This window comes from Trachemys scripta, chromosome 4 (assembly GCF_013100865.1).
Source record: "Trachemys scripta elegans isolate TJP31775 chromosome 4, CAS_Tse_1.0, whole genome shotgun sequence".
NCBI lineage: Eukaryota > Metazoa > Chordata > Testudines > Emydidae > Trachemys > Trachemys scripta.
The window spans coordinates 129,452,020-129,474,411 of record NC_048301.1 but is presented as its reverse complement, the minus strand read 5'-3'; the positions used below and the strand labels follow the sequence as shown (position 1 = coordinate 129,474,411).

Genomic DNA, 22,392 nt, shown 5'->3' with positions numbered 1-22,392 from the left:
GGAAGAAATGTGGATCCGGTGGATACAAGGTAGCATTTTCCTTTCCAGTGAAATCAAATTTTAAGGCAGATTAAATGGATCAGCTCTTTCCGTGAGATTATTATAAACCTGTTTGGGGCCTGATCCAAAAAAAGGTCTCACTGCACTTTGGATCAGTCCCTGGGTGCTTTACACTTACAAAAAGTCAAGGGCCTGGTTCTGATCTCATGTCTTTTACAATGGCATGACTGTAGACTTTAATGGGAATACTCCTGATTTACATTGTCGTAAGAAAGCAGAATCAAGCCCCTTGAGACAAGTCTTCCCATAACAAACCCTGTGAGAGCCCCTCATTTATATAGCTAGGGCAAGGGCCTGCTTCCTTTGAAGTCAATGACAAAATTCCTGTTGATTTTCTGATGCAGGATTGGACTCAGAGTTAGTGTGCATATGACAAACTATGGGCCAATGAGAATTGCACAGCTGTAACCGATATCCTAATTTATCTCAATATGTAAAACTAGGCTCTCTCTGGTCTCAGAGTCAGTTTCCTGTATGTCTTTTAATGTGGGTAAAGATTTGTACAAACAAGCAGATAGTTACCCTATATGACAGACAGAGGCATGAACTAGTGGCCTCAGTGCAGAACTAGGAGCCAGGCACTCCTGAGTGCTAATATCTATGCCCCCTGCAGTCATGGGCATGTCCCATGCTGAGAAATTTTCAGAAGTGACCTCTGATGTTGATTGTCATACCCAAAAACTCAGCCAGCCCAAATCTATGGCCACTCTTGTATAGGGTTGCCAACTCTGACTGAAGCTATTCTGGGAGATTCTCCCTGCCCCCCACCCCCACCCCAACATAGGATATTTTAAGAAAATGACATTATCTCCCAGGTTGCTTTCAATAGTCACCAGGAGACTCCGGGCCAATCCTGGAGAGTTGGCAACCCTACTCTTGTACACTTTTAGCCTTACCCTCTCAGCCTCATTTTCTACATCTGGAAAATGGGAGAAAAGACTTGACTGCCTTGAAGGAGCATTACGAGAGTCAATGAATTAGCTGATTAATATTTGTATAGTGCCTTAAAACTGGCAGAGTCCCAGTGAAGTCAGTGGGTCTATGTCAATTTGCATCCACTTAGGGTCTGGCACAATGTTGTTGGAGGTTTGCGCTCATGCACACTAAAGTACAGGGGCTACTTTGTCTATTGGCAGGTGAAAGCTTCACCGTTCTCAAAGACCAAATATTCAAGCTTTCTGTGGGTGGAGTGTGGAAGGGAAGGTGAAATTGATCCCCCAGCCCAGGGCCAGTCACAGTCTAGCCCTCTTCTGCAGGTGCCTTTTCCGGCTATGAGCAACCCCCGATGCCAGTCATACCAAGACCAATGGATCAAGTAAACACAGATCCCCTCCCTAGGCCTACCACTAACTTGCCCCCAGTGGGGCCGTCTGGGCACTTATGGCTACACACAGATGCCTGTGCACCCCCTTCAGGGCCCCTTGTACAGACCCTGCACAGTCCTTAAAAGAGGCAGGGGGCCCCTCCCATCCAGCTTAATTTTATCCCTGTAAGGTTTAGCATATGGACTTTGATTGCTTTCTACTGTCTTCATGCAGTGCCTCTATCTCCTGTTGACTCACAAGAGGCACTCAGTTCCTGGTAGGATCAGGCCCTTTCTTACTGGGTGAAGGCAGCAGAGGACAATGAAATTCCCACCCACCATTATGGGCATTTATTTATTCAGGCATTGGCCACGTCTTGGTTTTGCAGGGACGTCTATAATGTGAAGGAGTCAGGCTTTGCAAACAGTACTGGAGTGGCTTGCACTGGAGAGGCTCGGGCTTTTGTTAACATGGGCGGAGGACAGGGCATCAGTGATTATTTTTAAGCCACAAAGATCATGAGCAAGCTTGAGTCAACAGCTTACCATAGAAACATCCTTCTAGTGTATAAACAAGGAAGGCCACATTTTGCCACCCTAGTACCATACACCTCCAGCAGCACTATTAGGCTAGACTGCAGTGTTGGGTATGCAGCCTGAGTGAGGGACAGGGCCTAAGATGCACCAACCAAGAGTGGCCCCAGGATGTACAATTCCCTCCTCCCTGATCTAGGAAGATACTAATCTACTGACCTATCCTGGCAGTGAATTATAACATTCCCTACACCAGCTCAGCTGTGCTAGCTGCTATGTTGGAGACAGGGGGGAGGGATAGCTCAGTGGTTTGAGCATTGGTCTGCTAAACCCAAGGTTGGGAGCTCAATCCTTTGGGGGGCCACTTAGGGATTGGGGCAAAAATCTGTCTGGGGATTAGTCCTGCTTTGAGCAGTGAGTTGGACTAGATGACCTCCTGAGGTCCCTTCCAACCCTGATGCTCTATGATTCTGTGACAGAACCAGGGCTCTGCCATTTCTCTGCCCACTTGTGCCAGAGGGAATAGACAGACACACTTGGTCCAGCATGCCCACGGTTGGGAGTGGCAAGGTTTAGAACCCCAACACTGCCTCCTCTCCCTGGCCTCATTTCCCTTTATGGGCATGTACTCCCAAGACCTAGTCTCGTCCATTGAGATCAATGGGACTATTGGCCTAGTCAGGTGCTACTTGTGGCAAGTAAGGGTGGCAGCCTTGGGCCCAGAAGTTTCAAGCACATGCCATCCCTTACCCCACAGAGGTATGGAGCAGGAGGGCTTTATTTTTTAATATACACTATTTTATGGATGAGGAGATCACATTAAGTTAAAAAAGGCATATCAGTATCTGGGTGGTCAGTTCAAATTCAGTCCAGGTGAGTTCGGGCCAGATTTACAAAGCTATCTAGTTGCCTAAAGATGCAGAAAAGTGTCTAGTAGGATTTACAAAGGGGCCTAGAAAGATCAGGAGCTTAACTCCCATTGGCCTTCAATTTGAGGCACCTAACTAGTTTTCTAAAGAGCTTTGTAAATCCGGACCAGTGACCAAAATGTTCTCGCCCTCTAATGGTGGTGCTGCGTGAAATCAACTTAGTGGGTCTAAACTCATTCTTAACGGTCAGATCAACAAAGCCACAAACAAAAACCTTTAGACATGGTCCCAGCCTAGAGGCCCAGAACTGAAAGGGCCATGGAAATGAAAGTACCTCACACACCCCCTCCTGTGGTTAGGAGACAGGAAAGTGGATGAGTAGAGCAGATTGGCATTTTTTTGACTGAAAACTTTTCCTGCCCAAAAAAAATAAAAATAAAAAAAATAAATAAATAGGGTTTTGACAAAAACAATTTTCATTTTAGACAAAGATTTTTAATCAGAAATTTTCATTTCAGTTCAGTTTTTGAACAGCAGAATCTTTTTACCCGCTGAGCTCCAAAGGCTGCCTCCTGTCAGTTGCACTGGAGTAAATCCAAGGTAAATCCATCTAAACCGATGGATCAACCCTGGGGTAAGAGCCAGGCCCCAGATCTGCGTTTTGGGGCTCAATCCTATGAGGTGCTGAGCACTTTCAATTCCTCTTGATTCAGGTGGGAGCTGAGGGTGCTTAGCACCAGGCCAGACTGAGCCCTGTAACTGGGCACATGAGTGCCTCCTCCGAGCCTGGGTTGTCTCTTCATCGCCCTACTTTCATTTCCCTTCTTGGGTTCCTTAAAAACTCCACACGGTACACGGGTTTATCATCATAAACTGTTCCAATCAAAATAAAGTCCAAATTTCATCCTTCCCCACCCTACCTTGCAGGAATCATCTTTTACTGCCCTGCAGTCCTGCTCTAGCTCAGTCTTTCCCACAACCTCCCAGTCTTCTCCCGCTTCGTCTCTAGGTTGAGAGGTCAGTGGCTCTCTTCCCCCTGCTGGAGTCTCCCTCTTTATAAGGCCTAGTTGCCTTCTCCCTTAAGCAGCGAGTAATCAGTCACAGGTGCACTGGATCCCACTCCCTCTTGAAGGGGCCAGTCACCCTGTAGCAGGCCCATAAAGCTTTGGCAGTGATCTGGAGGCAGAGAGATTGAAGACATTTTGCAACTGTTCCGAGGCTCAGACATCTGATCCCAGCTGCCACTCCCACAGCAGGTGCCTCAGGCAGGTGCAGTGCATTTTGCATAGGCATGGTTTTCTCTCTGACTGTGGCAAACGGTATGAATTAGTAAAATCAAAATAAAAGATTAAAACCCTACAGGTACTTCCTGCAGCCTGATTTCAGGACCTCATAACAATGAGATTCTTTTCTACCAGAAAAAGAGTCTCCGTAGCTCCCCCTGGACAGTTCCTGAAGCAATTACGTTAATGACTATGAATGAGCCTCAAAACTGATCTCGGGTGGAAATGAGTTAGGCGGCAAATGAAATGAACAATTCATACTCCGGACTCTCTGGATCCAGCAATATTTCCAGTAACCCAAAGGCCTTGCTTTAGAGAATGCCTCACACAACCATCTGTGCTTGGCAGGATTCTGTTTACACTCTACTGGGTTTGGTGTCTCATCAACATGCCTTCATAAATGGAGCAAACAATGGCTGAATATGGCAGGGAAAGAGTCAATTACCACGATCCAAGTTCTTTTAGGGGCAGAGTTAATCAAGCATTCAGCGTTTTGTCATTCGTGTCTTTCTTTCCTGGGAAAATCCTATTAGTATAAAATCACTTAATAGGGTACTTCAAAGAGCTGATGGGAAAACATTCTTCGCTCAGTTATAAATGCCATTCAGCTGAACACTGGATTCATTTAAGACTTTTGCTGGAGCATGAGAGTTTCATTAAGAGTGTTCACATTTCCTACGTTAAAAAAAAGCTCATTAGCCAGGAGAATGGAAAATGTTGGAGATTTTTAATCTTGCTGAATAGATTTTAAGAGCCTGAATATTCATGGATTGGCCCCTTGTGCGGCCATTTATACCTGTGCAAAGCAGATGTCTAACAGTGCCCATCTGATCTGGTAGCATTTGACACCTATTTTGTACAGGCATGAGGGATGAAAAGATGCAGGGGGATAGGCAAACTGGACCATAACTATATTCTGCCACGTACAGTCTGTTTCAGGAAAAAAACCCAGCCAGCCTCCTGCTGTTACTAGAGAGAGGTATGAATCCTGTAAGCTGCTGAGTATGGAAACAGAGCTTTCTACAGGATCAAGTCCTTAACTAGTCGAATGCCAAAAAAAAAAAAAAAAGTTCCTTTTCTGCACTCTGCTTTGAAGATGAAGACCCGATCCTGCAGTCCTCACTCAAGAAAAACTCCCATTGAGAAAAGCGGACGAGGATTTGAGGATCAGTTAGTTTTCATATTCAATGCAGGCAGGATTTAGCCTGGGGACACTCCAAGTTATCCAATTGTTACATATTAATGACATCTTGTATTCAGGCAAAAATCAGCCTTAAAGTCCTTAAATGTACAGACATGTATGTACATGCAAGCTTAAAAATAGTCATTGCTACAGTTCAGAGGGGACCTAAGACACAGGATGGGATTCTTCTCTCTGCTTTCCATCCAATATCATCACCCCTAAAATACTAGGGACCAGATTCTCTCTCTGCTTACGCTGGTGTTGGTCCATTGGCTTAAATTGAGTTACACTGATTTACACCAGCTGAGGATCTAGCCTTCAATTCTGGTCTGGGAGAGTGTTACCCCCACTTTGCACAGAGGTAAATGACTCCACAACATGCAAAGCAGTAGAGACTCCAGCCTGCATGGCCAGCTCTCAAATACAGACTTCTGCCAGCATAGCTAGGTCCGTCAGGGGTGGGATTAGTGATTGTGCTGTGCCAGCCAAAGCTCCCAATGCAGATGCAGTTATACCTATCAGGTTTCCCTCAGGGCGGCTGGAATAAGCTAGGCTGGCAAAAGCACTCGTTTTGCTGGTATAGCTGCATCCACAGTGGACTCATTTTGCCAGTATATTATAATGGTATAGCTAGATCTGCAAAGCAATTCTAGCATAGACCTGGCTTCTCTCTCTACTAGAGAGGGGCTGAACCAAAAGCCCTGCCCCAAACCAACTGAATCTCAGGGTGTCTGGAACCTTCATGTGAATTTTACAGCCCTAAACCCCTCTCCCCTTTAAAGCCCCTCTGCCTTATGTTTCAGATCTGGATCCAAGTCAATTTCAAATGGAAGTCCAGCATCCCTTGGACTCCTGTCCACGCTGCCCAGTGAAATGTTTGGGAGCTGTCACACATGTTTCTGGAAGGGAATGAAACTGGGCTTTAGAGGAAATAAGTTCAGGCATGTTTTACAGCTAGACTCTGCTGTGAGTCCAACACTGTTTCACTGATGAGCAGTAGGTGACTCATGGACACTGCCTTCAGTGATCAAGTCCCAGGCTTCTGTATTTGCCTATAAGTCTGGAGCGACTTCCATAACCTGATCAGCTTGAGGCTAAATACTCGTTAGAGTAATGAACACAGAGCGTAAAGAAAAACATCGGTCAAAGAATTAATATGATTGTTCTTTATATAAACAGTGGTGCCAACACCAAGCATCCAAAAATCATGGCTCAGTCCCCCCAGAATCACGAGTTAAGTTTAAAAATCATGAGATATTAAACAATACATTTACAGGTTTGGAGGTTTTTGGCCTTCTGAGCTTTCAGGGGTCATATTTTCAAATGCTTCTCCCAAGACAGAAAGGCTAGAAACTTTCTTTTTTAAAATGAAAAAAAAGATTCTCATACAACCATTGGACTCCGGGGGCACCAGTTAGTAAGACGCTCATGATAAAAATCACAAGAGCTGGCTACGCGCAGACAGCTACATCCCTACCCCTCTGAGTAGACAGTCTGAATGTAACTCAGCAAAATAACCACCAGTGACAGTGGGAAAGGGGGCTGTAAAGATATGGAGGACCTCAGAGAGAGCTCACAGGATAAGCAGCTCAGAGCTGTCTCTGTCGCTTCTGAGAGTCATTCAAATTCCATGGATGTGGGGGTATGGCTAGGACCCCTTTAATTACAAGGGAAGTGGTGGATTCTCCATCTCTCGGAGTCTTCAAACCAAAACGGGAAGGTATGCTTAGGTCAGATATGGTAGTGGGATCAACAGGGGAATGTAGGTGAAATTTAATGGGGCCTGTGATATACAGGAAGTCAGATGAGATAATCTAATGGTCCCTTCTGGCCTTGAACTATGAAGCTATTAAAAGATTAGTGCAGTAATCACTGGGGGGCAATTTCTGGCCTGTGTCATGCAGGAGATCAGACTAGATGATCATAAACTTTTCTGGTCTTAAAATTCATCTCTCTCTATAGACAGCATCCACAGAGAAAGCTGGGAGAGAGGGGACAGTAAGATCCTAGAAGACGCCAAAAAGTTTTTACAAGCAGCAACTAATAACCACAGCTATGAACCTCTTCACTTCTCGGCCACCTCTGATGGGGAGCGCAGCAGTTGTTTAGCAGCACACAGTAATTCGATGAGCCAGTTAGGGCAGAAAGAAGAAGACACTTGAGCCCATGGTTAAACGCAGCATTGAACTCAAGTTTGGGGAGCACTTTGTTCCTGGGCACTTTGGAAAATCTGCCTTCAGTTGTGGGGGCTGAGGCCCAGAGCCTAAAAAGGTATTTAGGCAACAAATTCCCATTGATTTCAACGGGGGCCTAAAATACCTTTGAGGATCTGGGTCCGAGTTCCGTTGAAAAATCTGACCCCGAGCCCTATGTAGGCAGCCAAGATCTGAAAAGCATTGTCAAAATCAGCACATTCTTCTCTTTGCCTCTCCTGTGTGCTAACAGTTACTGGGCCTTTTAAAGAAAAGGTCTTCCTGGGTTATTCTTCTATGATGGCAAGAAGGCTTTGGGACCTATGGCAGGGGATCCTTGCAGCTTGTTCTGTGGTTAGCCAGACAGCAGGTCTTCTCTCCTTATGAGCTGATCTGCAGAGGTGCTAGGCAACTCCACCGTCCACTGGGGTCAGCAGGAGCTAAGGGTGCTCCACACCTCTGACAATGAGGCCTGGCTAGATTTTCATTACATCAATAGGAAAACGAAGACAATGTAATCGTCAATTCCCTAAGAGTTTCTGATTCTCAATGTTCCCAATGCATATACCACTGCTGCTGAATCTTCTGCACCCTGAAGTATCCAGTACTAGCATGTAGCATCCAGGGGTACCAAGGAGAGAATTAGCATCCCACAGAATGCAAGCCCCTGCCTCCCCCCAACCAGCACAATCTCCCTGCTTTGTTTGGCAGAGCGAGAGCTGGGCACAACAAGGAAACCGTTTTCCTTGGGGCCCCAGGCCAGGGGTAAATTCCGCAGCTGCAGCATCAGAACGAGTGGCTCCCAGAATATGATTTGTGAGGTCATTAACCACAATGTAGCTGTGTCATAGAGAGTAGAGACGCTCGCACAGATGAAGGGGAATCATTGCTCCAATACCTTCTAATGAAGTAGCTGTCATTTGGTCCATCCAGAATCCTGTCTCTGATAACAGCCAACATCACATTCTTCAGAACCAGGTATAAACTCCGTAGCAGACAATTATGGAATAGCTTACCCAGAGGGAAAGCCTCTTCCTAGCTACATTAGTAACTGACGGGTTTATGTATGCCCTTAAGCAGGAAGTCTCATACTTGTTTGAATCCTGCATTTTGGGCCTCAGTGCAATTTTTGTGGCAATGAGTTCCACAGATTAACTGTGCATTTTGTACAGAAGTCTTGTCTTTCATCTGCTACACTGAGATACCCACTTAAAATTTCACCAGGTATGATTATTCCATTCTCTTTATTTTTGTACCTTTTTTAAAGAGATATTTAAACACTTTTTGGTAGCTGTTCTTTATCTACAGTGATATAGCAGCATCAGCCACCTTCCAAGCACCCCTTTATGGACAGCAGTAACTCTGCAGTACCTTACCTCAGTTTCCCTTCTTTTAGGTCTCCTCAGCCTTCACACAGAGGCTTCTCTCTGTGCAAACACCCCTCCATAGAGTTGGTGTTATTAATATAAACAGAACTCAATGTCCAAAATAAAGTCCACAGCCTAACTCAGTTTTCTGCTTTTAGCAGGCCACTTCCTGCCCTACCTGGCTAGAATCTTGTTTCTCCTGGTGTCTCAACCCTTTTATAACCTTCTAACTCTCTATTGCAGCCTCCCCCTTTATAAGGCCCAGGTGTCTTCCCTTAAGCCCAGTTGAGCAGCAGGTAATCAATCACAGGTGCACTGGACCCCCTCTGCACCTTCTTAAAGGAGCCAACCAGCCACACTGTGCTAAGTGTTAATAATTGCAAATAGCATACAGATGATAAACTGTGTCACTTGAGTCTTAGCTATGGAATGGTTATGCTTTTGCTCTCTGTGTAACAGACCTTGCAGTTTCTAAATCCACTTCTCGCATGCAGGGTTGGCAGCCATTTTGTTTTCACAGCTCAATATAGTCAGAGGAGACACGCTGTGTTCTCTAAGTTATGGTGGAGACTTTAGTGTTGTTCTTTCTCTTGGTGGCTGCTGTTCTCCATCTAAAGTAAAGGCCATTCTGGCTGAAAAGCCTCTCTGAATTGTGTGGCTGGCAAAACGCAAGGTACATTTGTAGCCATTGCTTTCAAAATTAATTAAAATACATGAATTGAAAAATCAGAGTTGGACAGGTTAATAAGAGCTAGGGTGACCAGACAGCAAATGTGAAAAATCAGGACGGGGGTTGGGGGGTAATAGGAGCCTATATAAGAAAAAGACCCTAAAATCGGGACTGTCCCTATAAAATCAGGACATCTGGTCACCTTAATAAGAGCATGCCAGAAAGCCGGGTTTGTTCACTCAACTGCCATGGGTAAGCTTTAGTCACTGCTACAGTAAAGCTAGAATCAATCTAAAACCCTTTGTTTAAATAGCCCCTGAACTTTGGAAAGTTCACCTCCCGATCACAGCTGTTCAGGGCCTATCTCTGTGCCATAGATGATAACATCTTTCAGCTGATTTCATGCTCCCTGGATGTGTTTGCATCCTATGTAACGGGACTTGTAGGAGAGAGATCTGCCCTGTGTCATGAGGCAGCCTCCAGCAGAACATGCCCAAACATATTCTCTATTAGAACAGGCCAGCCTGAAATCTGCAAATCTAGGAACTTTGCATTGTGGCAGGGGTTAAAGCCATCAACTAGCTGCACACTGAAGGCCTGATTTTCAGAAGTGAGGAACACACAACAGCTCCCCGATTTCAGCTGGCACGGCAGGGGCCGAGCACCCTGAAAACAGAAGATTAGATGGATGCTTTAGCACGTACCTACATTTCTGATTCAAAAGAGACCACAAGATAGATATTAAATGCTGCTGGCCTCAGTTGCAGCTGCAAACCTGCAAACCACCAATGCGGACAGTGCACGGGTATATAAACTAAGTTGCACCAGTGAGTTTACCCTGCATTTACATGAGAGGTTTGCAGTGATGTAGCTACACCGTGGCTAATGACCCCAGCGTGGACAAGCCCTGAGATTAGGGGAAGCCAAATCTCATGCTTCAGGATATAAACTGATCACTGCAGAGATCAGGAAGGAATCTTTCTCCTGCCATCTTCCTTTCTCCCCAATATGCAACATTAGGCAACTCGTTAGGAGCATGGCCCCAGATCTTCCAAAGGTATTTAAGAGCCTAATTTCCATGTATTGTAATGGGAGTTAGGTGCCTACATACCCTTGAGGATCTGGGCCATGGAGAGGTAGTTGCTTTCTGGTTTTGCTCTGAAGCAGCAGATATGGTAGCCACTGCTAAAAGTAGGGGATTGAACTAAATGGACCGATGGTCTGCTCTTGTATGGAAATCCTATTACAGGAATCAGTTTCCCCCCCCCCCCCCAGTCAAACCAGTGAAGCCCCAAGGAAGTCCTTATTGGTATTAACTGGGAGGTGGGCAGCACTACTGTTGCTAAGAGCAAAGTCTGGCCGGAAATTCTTACCAGTGAACTATAAAGACGGTAGATCTGAAATCACAAATGAGGGGTAACCAGCCATCAGGGACAGGGTTAACAAACCCTATGGCCAGATTTGCCAAAGGGGTGACATTAGCGGAGCCGGGGCTTGTCGGGCAGCTCACCTGTAATCCTGTGGATTGGAACAGCCTGTGGTATGGATACCCTGGCTGGCCTAGGGAGCTGGCAATGGGATCGGGACCTTCCCTTCTAGGGCAGCGGCTGTTCCGCCGCCTGCTGGCACCTGACCCGAGAGGTCCAGGTGCTTCTCCCGCGCCCATGGACGCAGAGCTCGGGGCGGGCAGGGCCAGGCCGGGCCGCGGGGGTTAATTCCGCCCCCAGCGGAGTGGGTCGCCGCATCGCCAACGCGAGTGGCCGCCAGGCTCCCTCCAGCCCAGGGCTAACGAGCTGGGCAGCAGAGCCCGGCCTGGGGCAGCGCCGTGGGAGTCCCGGGCTGCACGGGGGGTGAGCTCAGCTGTGCGGGGCAGGTAGGGAGGGCCGGGGGCGGAGCGTTCCGCCCGGCTATATCAGGCTGGCAGCCGGGCGCAGAGCTCAGAGCTGCTGCCAGAGGTTTGGCGAGACGTAGCAGCAGGCAGAGAGCGAGCCGAGCTGTGCTGGGAGGCGGTGGCTGGTCGCGAGGTGAGAGGGGCTGCGGCCGGGGTATCGGGGATGTCTTTGTCCCCATGCCCTTTGGGGTGGGTCCCTGCATCACCTTCCCCCGCCGGGTATCTGTTCCCGAGTCTCCTCGCCCCCATCTGGAGGGTGGATTCGCGCACGATCAGTGCCGCCCCCCTTCGATGGGGAGCCCAATTCTGGGCCGATGAGAGAGGATGCGACTTCACTGCTCCGTGGCCCCCAGGTACCGGGGGTCCCGCCCCGCTTCTCGACACCTGCGCGGGCTCTGACCCTTAGCTAAAGGGGAGTCGGAGGGGCCCCACTCTGGAGTGCCCTAGGCTAAGCCCAGCCATCCAGAGAGAGCCCGACCGGGAGCCGCCTGCTGCTGCCCCGCACCGACCGGGGTCACGGGGGGCTTCCCGGGAAGCGAGTCTGAGCAGAGACCCCGCTTCCCCAGTGGGCAGAGGCTCCCGGGCTACTAGTCTCTCCCTCCCGGCTGCTGGTGGGGTTTTCTTACTCCTCCATCCCAAGCTGCTCTGCCTCTATCGGTTTCGCTTGCTGGGGAGTCTCCCACTCCCTTCACGGGGCCCCCTCCCGAGCCCGCACTGATCGGTGGGCTGGTCTCTCCGCTAGTCGCTCACGGAGGATGCGAAGATCCACGGAGCAATGCCCTTAACGCGCCGTTGGGCTGGGAACCGAGATAGTCTCTGTACTGGAAGGGCTGGGATTCCCAATGACCCTATAGGGCTAGAACTGGGGGCGCCCCTTGCTGGGGACCCCTGGCCACTAGCCCGGCCGATCTGGGAGTGCACACACGCGAGCTGTCATTTGGGTTTACACGTCTCCTTCCGAAGCGCAGCGAGGCGAAGCCTCGGGGAAGGGGTGAGTGTGGCGCATGTTGGATTAGACCCTCGGCCACTGATGACGGCGGCAGAGACAACCGATCTCCCCAGCGCCCAGAACCGCCCCCCCCGCCCATCCTGGAGCCCGCCGGGGGGGCCGATGGGGAGCCGTTTCGCTTTCGGGGCGCGGGGCGCATCGCGGCCAGAGGGGGCTGTGGAAGCCGCGGGCCCGGAGGCAGGGCTGGCTGCCGGGGGTGTCAGGAGCGGGCGGGCGATTGGACGCGGTGCCATGGCGTGTGACACTCATATACATGACGCCAGCTGGTAGGAACGCCCGGCCCGGGGACTGAGCGTTCGCCAGGCCCGACAGCGGGGGGCGCTGCGGAGTCGGCAGCCCGGGCTGGCCAATGGAGCGGGGCGCTGCCTGGGCATGTCTGGGCGGCCAGCGGTTAGTAATAGTCACACGCTCGCTGTGATGTAAGAGACCTGCCCTATTGCGCGGGCTCGCGAGTCACTTCCAAGCGCACGTCGGGCTGGGACTTCCTGGACGTGTTTAGACCAAAGCTTCAGGGAAGAGCCATGTAACAACGCACCGGGCAGGGAGCGCACTGGGCAAAGCCGTTCCCAGCCCGGCTGGGTGGCTGTGTTAGCACCGCCCTGATCGGGGACTGTCGCGCTTCGCTGGAACTCCGTGTCCCCGGGCACTTCCTAGGAACAGAAGGATCAGGCTGATAAGAGCTGCGAGAGTCTCTGCTGGCCACTGGCTGCTGCAAACTGCAGAGCCCGACGGGACATCAGCGGAAGTGGCCCACATAGCTGTAGTGATGGCCAAGTTCTCCTCTGCTCAGTCCTATCGCTGATCTGCCATCCAGTTTGCAACTGCTTGAGTTCGTTTTGAATAGTTGTAATAGGTGTAAATGCTGTTTGTGGATTGAGTGCCTGTGTCTAAAGGGATATTTCACAATATTATTCATCACCTGCTGGTACTCATCGGCCGCTTGGCTGGTCCAAGATGATGTAATCCCAGCCTTCCCTAGACATGTCACTCTGCCTGTCCCAGGATGTGTCATTCTGGCAGTCTGACTGGGCCTGCTCGCTAGGTTTCACTCTGATTGCAAATAATCCCTCACTCTACAAGAAATGGAAACCCCAAGAGGTTACTGTAGTGAAAGGTGGGAAGATGTTTATTCCTGGGTGACAAACACCCCCTGGTGGGCAAAGTGGTACACTGTTAATAAACTGAACATTTGCATGTCTGGTGTAAAAATCTGTCTCTGGCATCCCAGTTATTGTTTAACGTGGCTATTCAGGTAAAGCTACTTTAATTTATTGTAATCTAGGTTAAGATGGTTGACAGGAGCAATAGAGCCATGGAGCTCACAAGTAAGGAAAGTGAAGCCTGCAAATGACCCAAAATAGTTCCACTTCCTCCCTCTCCAGACATGCTTCGCCTAGAAACTGCAATATTAATGAGACCAAGCCCCAGATTGTTCCAGAGATTGGCAATAAATGGGCTGCAGACAGATGGACTTTAAAACTTGTCCCCTTGCTGCTGCTCTTTTTGCCCCTAGAATTTCTTTCCCCCAACTTGGGTGTATGGGAAGGAAGGGGCTGCATTGAGCCCAAAAATCCTGCTGTCAAGTTCACTTGCTTCCAGGATCTCCTCTCTGCTGTCTCTCTTGAAACAAAAATCCTGATGTGGCTGAAGACCTGGATGTTTAACTTGAACATAATGTGCTCTTCAAAGGATCCCCAAAACCTTACTGTAATTAAACCTCCCCCTATATTCCTTGTGCTAGGCCAGTCTCTCAAGTCACTTTGGGACTTGTAAGGCAGAGCAGGTGACTTGCCCAGGTCACCCAGCAGGCTCCCTGCACTCTGAGTGCAATTGACTTGATCACTGCACCCAACTTAATTTCTTATTGAGATCCTGCCACCTGTAAGAAACTGGCTTAGGGAAGCAATGATCCCTGTTTCTTAGAGGGTTCAGGATGAGCAGAGCCAGTGACAAGTTGCCTTTTGCTTACCTGAAGCACTTGCCAAGAGCTGCACTGTTGGGTCAGCACTGCCCTGGCACCTACTGGTGACCACAAACATTGCTCTGTATCAGCTGCTTGTTCAAGTCTGCAGGGTTCTGTAGCAGAATTTAATGTGACTTACAAGAAAGCTTCATTGTATGAAAGGAAATGAAAATGACTTCAATGGTTCTTCAGGTCATCAAACTGACTATTCAGGAAATTGAAAGTAAAGACTAGCCATGTGTCATCGACACTCAGTGGCTTCCAACATACATAATCAGGAGCGAAGGATGAAGCATTGGTCTTAATGCGAGGTTGTGCAGTTTTGTGGCACACGGATCCTGTGAGGTACTGAGTAGTTGCAGGTTTGTCTGCTGTAGCACTTCAGTGTAGACACTACCTATGCTGATGGGAGAGGCTCTTCCTGAGAGGCCGTAGCTAGGTTGACCAAAGAATTCTCCTGTCGACCTAACACTGTCTATATGGGGTCTTAGGTCTGTTTAACTATGCTGCTCAGGGGTGTGGATTTTTCACATCCCTGACTGATGCAGTTAAACCGACCTCACTTTCTACTGTAGACCAGGCCTTCGACTCCGGTTTAAGTCAGTGGTAGGTGTTGAGAATGCTCCGGATCTCTCAGGAGTGGGCATTCTAATGGGTGTGGGTGTTTGCTTTCATATGCAGCAGCAAGTTGAAACTTGTTACCTGCCAGGGCTTGTTTGGACATGCTGGAACTTGACTGACTCACGATGATGTCATTCCATTGAACTGTTTACAAGGGTGTGAACTGTCAGGCGATATGAAGGTTGAGTTCTATTTTTAATCTCTCAGCCTCTTCCTCTCTGGGTGAAAAGGCAAGAACAGGACAAGCTGGATCAATAGAATATTATAGGCACTGAGGCCATTAAAGGTTAAGGTTCAAGATATACAAGCCAAATGTGGCCTTCAGCTGCCGTGGTGCCTAAATGTCTCCCAGACTAATAGCATAAAGGCTAAATTGTTGCTGCCAAAGGATTGTGTGCGGGCAGAATTGAGCAAACAGTTCACTGCTAATTAAAGTGGTGAAACTAACCTTTTTTGCATTACTGGAATCAAATTCATTTTGGGTTGAATGAAACACTTTGTTCAACCCACAACATTGTTGCATTTTTGTTGGTTTATAACAGTAAAGTAAACCTCAAACTCAATGTTTAGATTTTCATAATCCTTTTTTCAAAATATTTAGCAAAATTGTCAAATTCCTGAATTGTTTTGGTTGATGCAAATCTGCATTATTATTTTTTTTTCCTGGCACAAAGCTTTGGCTAAAATTTTGCCCAGTTCAACTGCTAATAACTTATTTGGCTCTAGCTTTCTGCTCATGGGCCTATTGTGACTGCCCTCTGTCCGTTGTGGGCTGGATATTTTGTGCTGAGCACCCTCTGTTGCCACTGCAGTCAGTAGAAGCTGCAGGTGCTCTGCATATCTGACCATCAGGCTCTATGGGAATCAATTCATGATCTCAAACTTAGATGAATACTTTTAAAATATCACCCTGCCCTTTTAAACAAGCCTCCTTACATAATTACAAGCTGCAAAGAGATTCCTTTATAACCTTGCATGCCCACATCAGGGGGAGGGCAGAAGGTTAGAACCCTTCTGGGGTTTTTGTTGGCAATTGGCAACTTTCTTTACCACTTAGGTGCATCTCCTGTTTACAGACCAAGTGTGGCTCCTCTTTGCCTCCATCTACAAAGCAGGGTCTTTATCAGTGGCTACCCAACAGTTTTACCAATAAGGGATTACCAAAATGGACACGCTTGGAATTTGTTCTATGCAGCTTGTTCAAAGCATAGTTCCTTGCTGCTATGTTCTGGTACTTGGATTTAAGAAATTCACCTAATATTTCCTGTTGGCTTTGCCAGCTGCTCTCACATGAATCTGTCGCATGCAAACTTGAATTCAGATCCAGTTCTGATTTTAAATATCCTCCAAATTGAGATCCAGTATTGTTGTAGCAGTGTCAGTACCAGGGTATTAGAGATAGAAGGTCAGTGAGGTAATATCTCTTATTGGACCACGGGGCTGACTGCAGGATTTGAACCTAGGACTTTGAGCACTAGATGGATCAGCTCTTACCACTTGAGCTCAAGGATTAAGTTCTATAGCTGGGAAGCCGTAGCAGATTCAACCCTCATGTAAACCAGCCACAAGAGGGAGACAAGTGCATGCTCCTTGCATGGATTACATTGGCATGCATGTAGCCAATGATTGCTCAGTACTGCATGCCAGGGGTGGTCCCAGGAGATGCCTGAACCCCATGGACTTCTGTGATCATTTACTAATTCACTTAGTAGCCTAACTACTGATCACTTGCACTGCAGCTCAGTAACCATATGTTGCTCATTTTCCTTCTAGCTGGAAACATGCCTCTGTCACAGAGTAACATGCGGCAGGCCCCCTGCAACAGGAAGCTCTGCCGAAACCTCTTTGGCCCGGTAGATCATGAGCAGCTCCAGAATGACTTGCAGGATTTGATGAGGAGACATCTGGAAGAAGCTCAGTGCAGGTGGAATTTTGACTTTGAGACGGAAACACCGCTGGAGGGCAAGTTCAAGTGGGAGAGAGTCCTCTATCCTGACGTGTCTCCTGCTTGCCTGCCTTCTCAGGACCCGAGCCACTCCAAAGGTAATGGTGGGGAGAAGAACCAGAGCTCTCCAGCACTTAAGATTTCTACAAAGGATCTTAACATGGCCCTCTCAAGTGAAACAGTACAGACGGGCTCAGAGTCCCGCAAGGCCAGCTCCCCACGGCACCTGAAACGAAAGCAGACCAGCATAAAAGGTAAGTACGAATGCTTGTCCTGCCCCTAGTTCACAAGTACCCCTAATAGCTACCAGAGCAAGAGACAGAATGTCAGTGGCAGCTTGACCAGTCCAGTCATATCTCTGGGGTGGCACAGGGCACCTATCACTGCAGGCGTTGGCGCTTATTGTCAGTTCACCTGTTCACACTGCAGCATTGCCTGGAGGCTCCAGCTGAGTTGAGGATCTCACCGTAGTAGGTGTAAAGAAAGCAGCTAGTGTCGTAAGAGGCAGTCTCTACCCTGGAGAGCTTACAGTGGAGGGAAGGCCAGGATTCTCTGCTTGCTACAGCTGGGGAAAGGAATCTCAAATGACATCACACGGGGTGGCTGGCAGAGGTAGGAATCCAAATCCGATTTCCCAGATTTCAGGTCAATAAATCACAAGACTGGAGCAGATAATAAAAGTGAAACCAGCGTCCCACTGCCATTCAACCAGATAGTCAAAGGGAACTTGATAAAACCCTCCACAGATGGGCCTTTTCTCACTGTCAGACAGGCAATCTGAAGCATGACTCTGGATTGCTCTTGCCAAAACAGATGCTTATTGCTCATAAAGCTCCCCCAGCCAGTTTATTGGAAGGGCTCATTCACGCTCTCACTTGAGAGCAAGCTCAGTAGTCTCCTTTTCTTTCTCCCTCCAGATTTCTACAGTTCAAAGCGGAGGATTGTCCCTTGCAAACCAAATCCGTGATGCTACAGCACAAGTTGTTCTGCTTCTATGTGCCTCTTGGCTGGGGCACGGTCATCAGGATGTGTCTTCAACTACTAACCCTACTGGCCCTCTGCAGCCCTCTAGGAAGACCGTTTCTATTGAAGTCTGTGGAAGGGTTGCCTTAGGGGCTGAATAAAGTCTGTCTGGACTTAGCAGCAGGAAGACTTAGTTACAAGCCTCCCTCTGCATTGTACTGTATAAGCTACCTACTGGATCTGTCTATTATGAAGTGATGTAGAGTTTAGTGTCGTATTTATGAATAGGGCTAGGTGTCTAAGGACCCGCTTGTGTGCAATGTGTATTGTAAAGGCTTTATTTAAAATAGATGTGGAATATTTGATTACCTCCTTTCGTAGGCCTTGGAGAAGAGGGAATGATAAATGCTGAAAATTGAGCCTTCAGCGTAGGCCAGTGTGACACTCAACAAGGAGGGGTAGGAATGAGAGTGCTAAGTCTCAGCCCCCCTGACCAGCTACACCGTTGGCCTCAGGACCACAGAGTAGAAGGGATGGGTGGAGGAGAGATGGGCCTAGACCCTAAGCTGCTGTAAAGAGTGTTGTACTTCCACTGAAGTCAAGCGTAAAAGAGCATAGCCTCCCCAGCCGAGGCTCCGTCCCATGGCAACTGATCCTCATGGCCATGGGATTCTTATGTACATGGTCTTCTAAAGCCTCACTCTGCTCCTGGGCAGCATCAACACTCTCCGTCTGCCTGGGCAGGAGTAAGCTGTAAGTGCAGTGGGCCTGCATTGATAGAAGGGTATCTGTCTCCAGCTGGGGCTCTGCTTCCTGAAAAGGAATGCTTAGGGTGGAGGTGGGAAAGGAGATGTGTATTGCCCATAAAACAAGCATCCCTGACTGCAGGGCCTACCTGAATGAGCAAGGAGTGGATGCTTAGCTGGGTAACCGGATGACACAGCCAGCTTTCTCCCTGGCTAGCTCAGATCAAGTTCTGCTCGGTGTTTAAACTTTGCCCTCTGCTTGCTGACTTGAGGAAAGGAATAATTTGTAGCTCCATCTCTTGGGTGGTTCTTCTGCATTATAGTGAGGCTGGTAGTAGGAGTTGGGGATGCGGGATTCTGACAGGGTTAGACATCTCCTCTGCTAATACCAGCCAGTCCAATTCACTACTTGTAAAGCTGCTTTATGCACCCTTGAGTGGCAACAGACTACTGATGCCACCTGGTTGTGCCCAGGCCCAAATGCTGCATTGGCTGATTTCAGCACTAGCCTAAAGGCAGAATTTGTCTTATAAGACTCACCTTTAGTTCCCTCTGCTCTTGTCATAATACACCACTAGCTCCTGCCACTAGGCTATTCCAGGGCATGCTTTGCGGGGGATCCATCTACACAGCAATTGGTAGACTTTGTGATTTCTACAGCAGAGTTGTGGCACCACTCTGTACAGCAGGGCTAATTCCCTTCCCACTTCCCCCTCCAGCAGGAGGGTTAGCTGCTGCTCTCCCTCATTATGTGGTGGTTTGTTCGGCTTCAGCAGTTCTAGCTCTGCAGTTAGACTCGCTGCGTGTGGTCCTCTTGTGTTAGAGGCCAAGTCCTCATGGCCCCTGCTGCTGGTTTTCATGGCCGCATTGTCTGTCCACAAAGGCTGCAGTCTCACGGGTCGAGATGGTCTCAAGAAACATCAGAAATTCTCAGGCACTTTTCTCTGTGATGGGTTCATCCCCTCTGCTCATGGAGTTGGACTTCTAAACCGGGACAAAACAGATCCCTTCACACCCCCATTCCTTGCTGCACTTTGCGTTCAGGGTAACGCCGGCAAACTTTCAGCACTAATACTTGTATCTGTAAAGAAGATGCTGCTGCATTTATTGGAAAAAAATCTAGTTTAAAAATGTAACTTTATTATGAATAAACACTTTGTGTATAAATGAGGCTGGCTTGTCACCTGTCTTCTCTTTGCCCATTCTGAAGAGCGAGAGTAACTTCAGAACCAAGTATGCTATTAATGCACCCCGTGTCACTATCTGCATGAAGGATGGTTCAGGTGCGAGCCTGGACTCAGGAGATCTGGGTTCAGTTCCTGGCTTTGCTATGTAGGTGTGACTTGGGCAGGTCACTTGGTCTCTGTGGGCCCCAGGCCCCCATCTGAACAATGGGGATAATAGCGCTGCTCTGCCTGACGGGCATTGAGGATAAACACATTAAACCACTCAGATACTAAGGCCTGGTCTGCACTACAGGGTTAGGTCAACGCAAGGCGACTTACGTCGACCTAACTATGGAAGCATCTGTGATGGGATCCCTGGGATGCAGCCTGGGACTGTGGGACCACTGTGCCCCCTGAACTCTCTCCACCCTGGGCTGTCTCTCTCAATGCCTTGCTAGTGACAAGCAACAAACCCCATCAGGCACTGTGATCACTCAGCACAACTACATGTGGAGACCCAACACCCAGCTAGATTGCATGAATGCTCCCAGAGTCACTCATGAATCACAGAGGGAAAGGCACCAGCCAAATCCCCCCTGCATGGTATCTCAGGAATATACCATCTTGTACTTAAAGATGAGCAGAGCAAATTTATTAATTAGTTCACCACTTCATCAGTGGAAAGCGGACATACACCAGCCTTTGTAAAATTTGAGCATACTTACCATTCACTTCAGGCAAACTCAAAGATAACCAGTAAAACAAATTTATTGACTAAAAAAGATTGATTTTAAGTGATAGGCAAAAAGTCAGAGTTAGTTACCAAAATAAAATAAAATGTAAGCACGCCGTCTAAACGCCCAACCCTGTTAGACTGGGCAACATCTAGATTAAGCAGTTTTCTCACCACACTGGATATTGCAGTTCATAGTACACAGATTTCACCCTTGAAAGCTGGACCAGTCCCCTCAGTTGGAGTCTTCAGAGTGTCCTTGTTGCTTGCAGCCAGAGCCGGCTTTCGCAAGGGTGGGGCCCGATTCATACTCACCTGGTGGCGGTCCGGGTCTTCAGCGGCATTTCAGCAGCAGGTCCTTCACTCGCTCCGGGTCTTCGGTGGCACTCAAGGACCCGCCACCAAAGACCCAGAGCGAGTGAAGGACCCGCTGCCGAAGACCCGGACCACCGCCGGCTGAGTAAAACTTAAAAAGGCGCCGGTGTGGGGCCCTCTTAGGCATGGGGCCCGATTGGGGGGAATCGGGCGAATTGGCCTAAAGCCGGCCCTGCTTGCAGCGTAGATGGGTGAAGGAGAAAGGCCAAGCCTGGGCCCCCTGTGTTCAGTTTTATCTCCTCAGTCCATGTGCTTGTAGAACACAAGTCCAGGTATGTCTGATGGGCATTGCTGAGTCTCCAGGCAAGATTGAGCAATTCCTCTGGTGTAGCATCATGCAGGTGAGTCACTGAATTGTAGCTCCCTCGCTGGACAATGGCTGTTGATGGGTTGTTTGACAGTCTGCCCAGGGGTTGGTTACTTTCCTTGCTGTTGCCTCTGGGGAGCTAATATCTGCCTGAATCCCCAACTTGCAGTATGTTTTAGTGACAACCATACAATAGTCTCATAACTTCATATGCATTAATGATATACATATGGATAGAGAAATGACTTTCAGCAGATTATAACCTTTCCCCTGATACCTTACAAGGCATGCTTTATATGCAAGATCACAATCCTATATACATTTGGAATATGGGGGTTACAGGGTGCTCCCCCAAGGTACAGAATGTCACAGTGTCTACACTTAAATGTCACTCCTGCTTATGTAACTGCTCCCCTACACTGATAACTCCAGCTCCATGAGAGGTGTAGAGTCAAGGCCAGTGCAGTTATGTTGATGTAATGTTACTGTGTTTACTGTTACTGGATTTCAGGAGCCATCCCACAATCCCCCACACAAGACAGTACAATAAATACAAGTGCTCCAGGGGAGGATGTGCACTGCCAACACACATAGCAATGTGAAGACACATACAAATGATGTCATTACTATGGTGGCTGTTTACCAACGTAAGTTGGGTCAACTTAATTTTGTGGTGTAGACATGGGCTGAGGTAGTGTGGGGCCACATAAGTATGAGATATACTTTGCAGCATGGTCTTAGCTGCCGAGCAAATCCATGTGCTGCAGTCAGGCTGAGGTCACTGAAGGCTCTGAGACTGGACTCCTTCAATCACAAACAATTTACAGACCTTATTCAGTGTTCCTTAGCATGACTGAGTCTGAAAAAAACTCTTCCCCTTCCTTTAGAACTAATCTACCAAGCCCTGGTATCCTACTCTACAACGCCACTTCTTTCCATCAGAGCGCCAATGAAGAGCATGGGCCACGAACTTGGTTGCTATAAATCAGCCTGACTCATTCACGGCACTGGAGCTGTGTGGACTTACACCAGCAGACGATCCGGGCCCATAGATCATTTCTGTCACCCACTCAGCTCCGTTCCCTGCTGCTACAGAACAATGGGGCTTTACCACTTCCTTGGGGGAATGAATTCTACACCTTAAGGCACTTTATTAGCCAGGAGCTTTGCCTTTCTTAATTCACACCCCTGTACGCCAGGCTAAATCATTCT

The 22,392-nt window shown here is 48.3% G+C and overlaps 1 protein-coding gene across 3 annotated transcripts; it reads left to right on the top strand.

Moving 5' to 3' along the window:
* The first annotated feature begins 11,354 nt into the window (after positions 1-11,354).
* On the top strand, positions 11,355-19,770 carry CDKN1A (cyclin dependent kinase inhibitor 1A). 3 transcript variants are annotated; one of them, XM_034767519.1, is made up of 3 exons: positions 11,355-11,485; positions 16,719-17,144; positions 17,808-19,770. In XM_034767519.1, exons 2-3 carry the CDS (start codon positions 16,727-16,729, stop codon positions 17,855-17,857), a joined length of 468 nt encoding a protein of 155 aa, XP_034623410.1. In that variant the 5' UTR covers positions 11,355-11,485; positions 16,719-16,726; the 3' UTR covers positions 17,858-19,770. The 3 variants fall into 3 exon arrangements, with proteins under 3 accessions (XP_034623410.1, XP_034623409.1, XP_034623408.1); XM_034767518.1 differs by lacking the exon at positions 11,355-11,485 and adding an exon at positions 12,880-13,190; XM_034767517.1 differs by lacking the exon at positions 11,355-11,485 and having other exon boundaries at positions 13,197-17,144.
* The last annotated feature ends 2,622 nt before the right edge of the window (positions 19,771-22,392 follow it).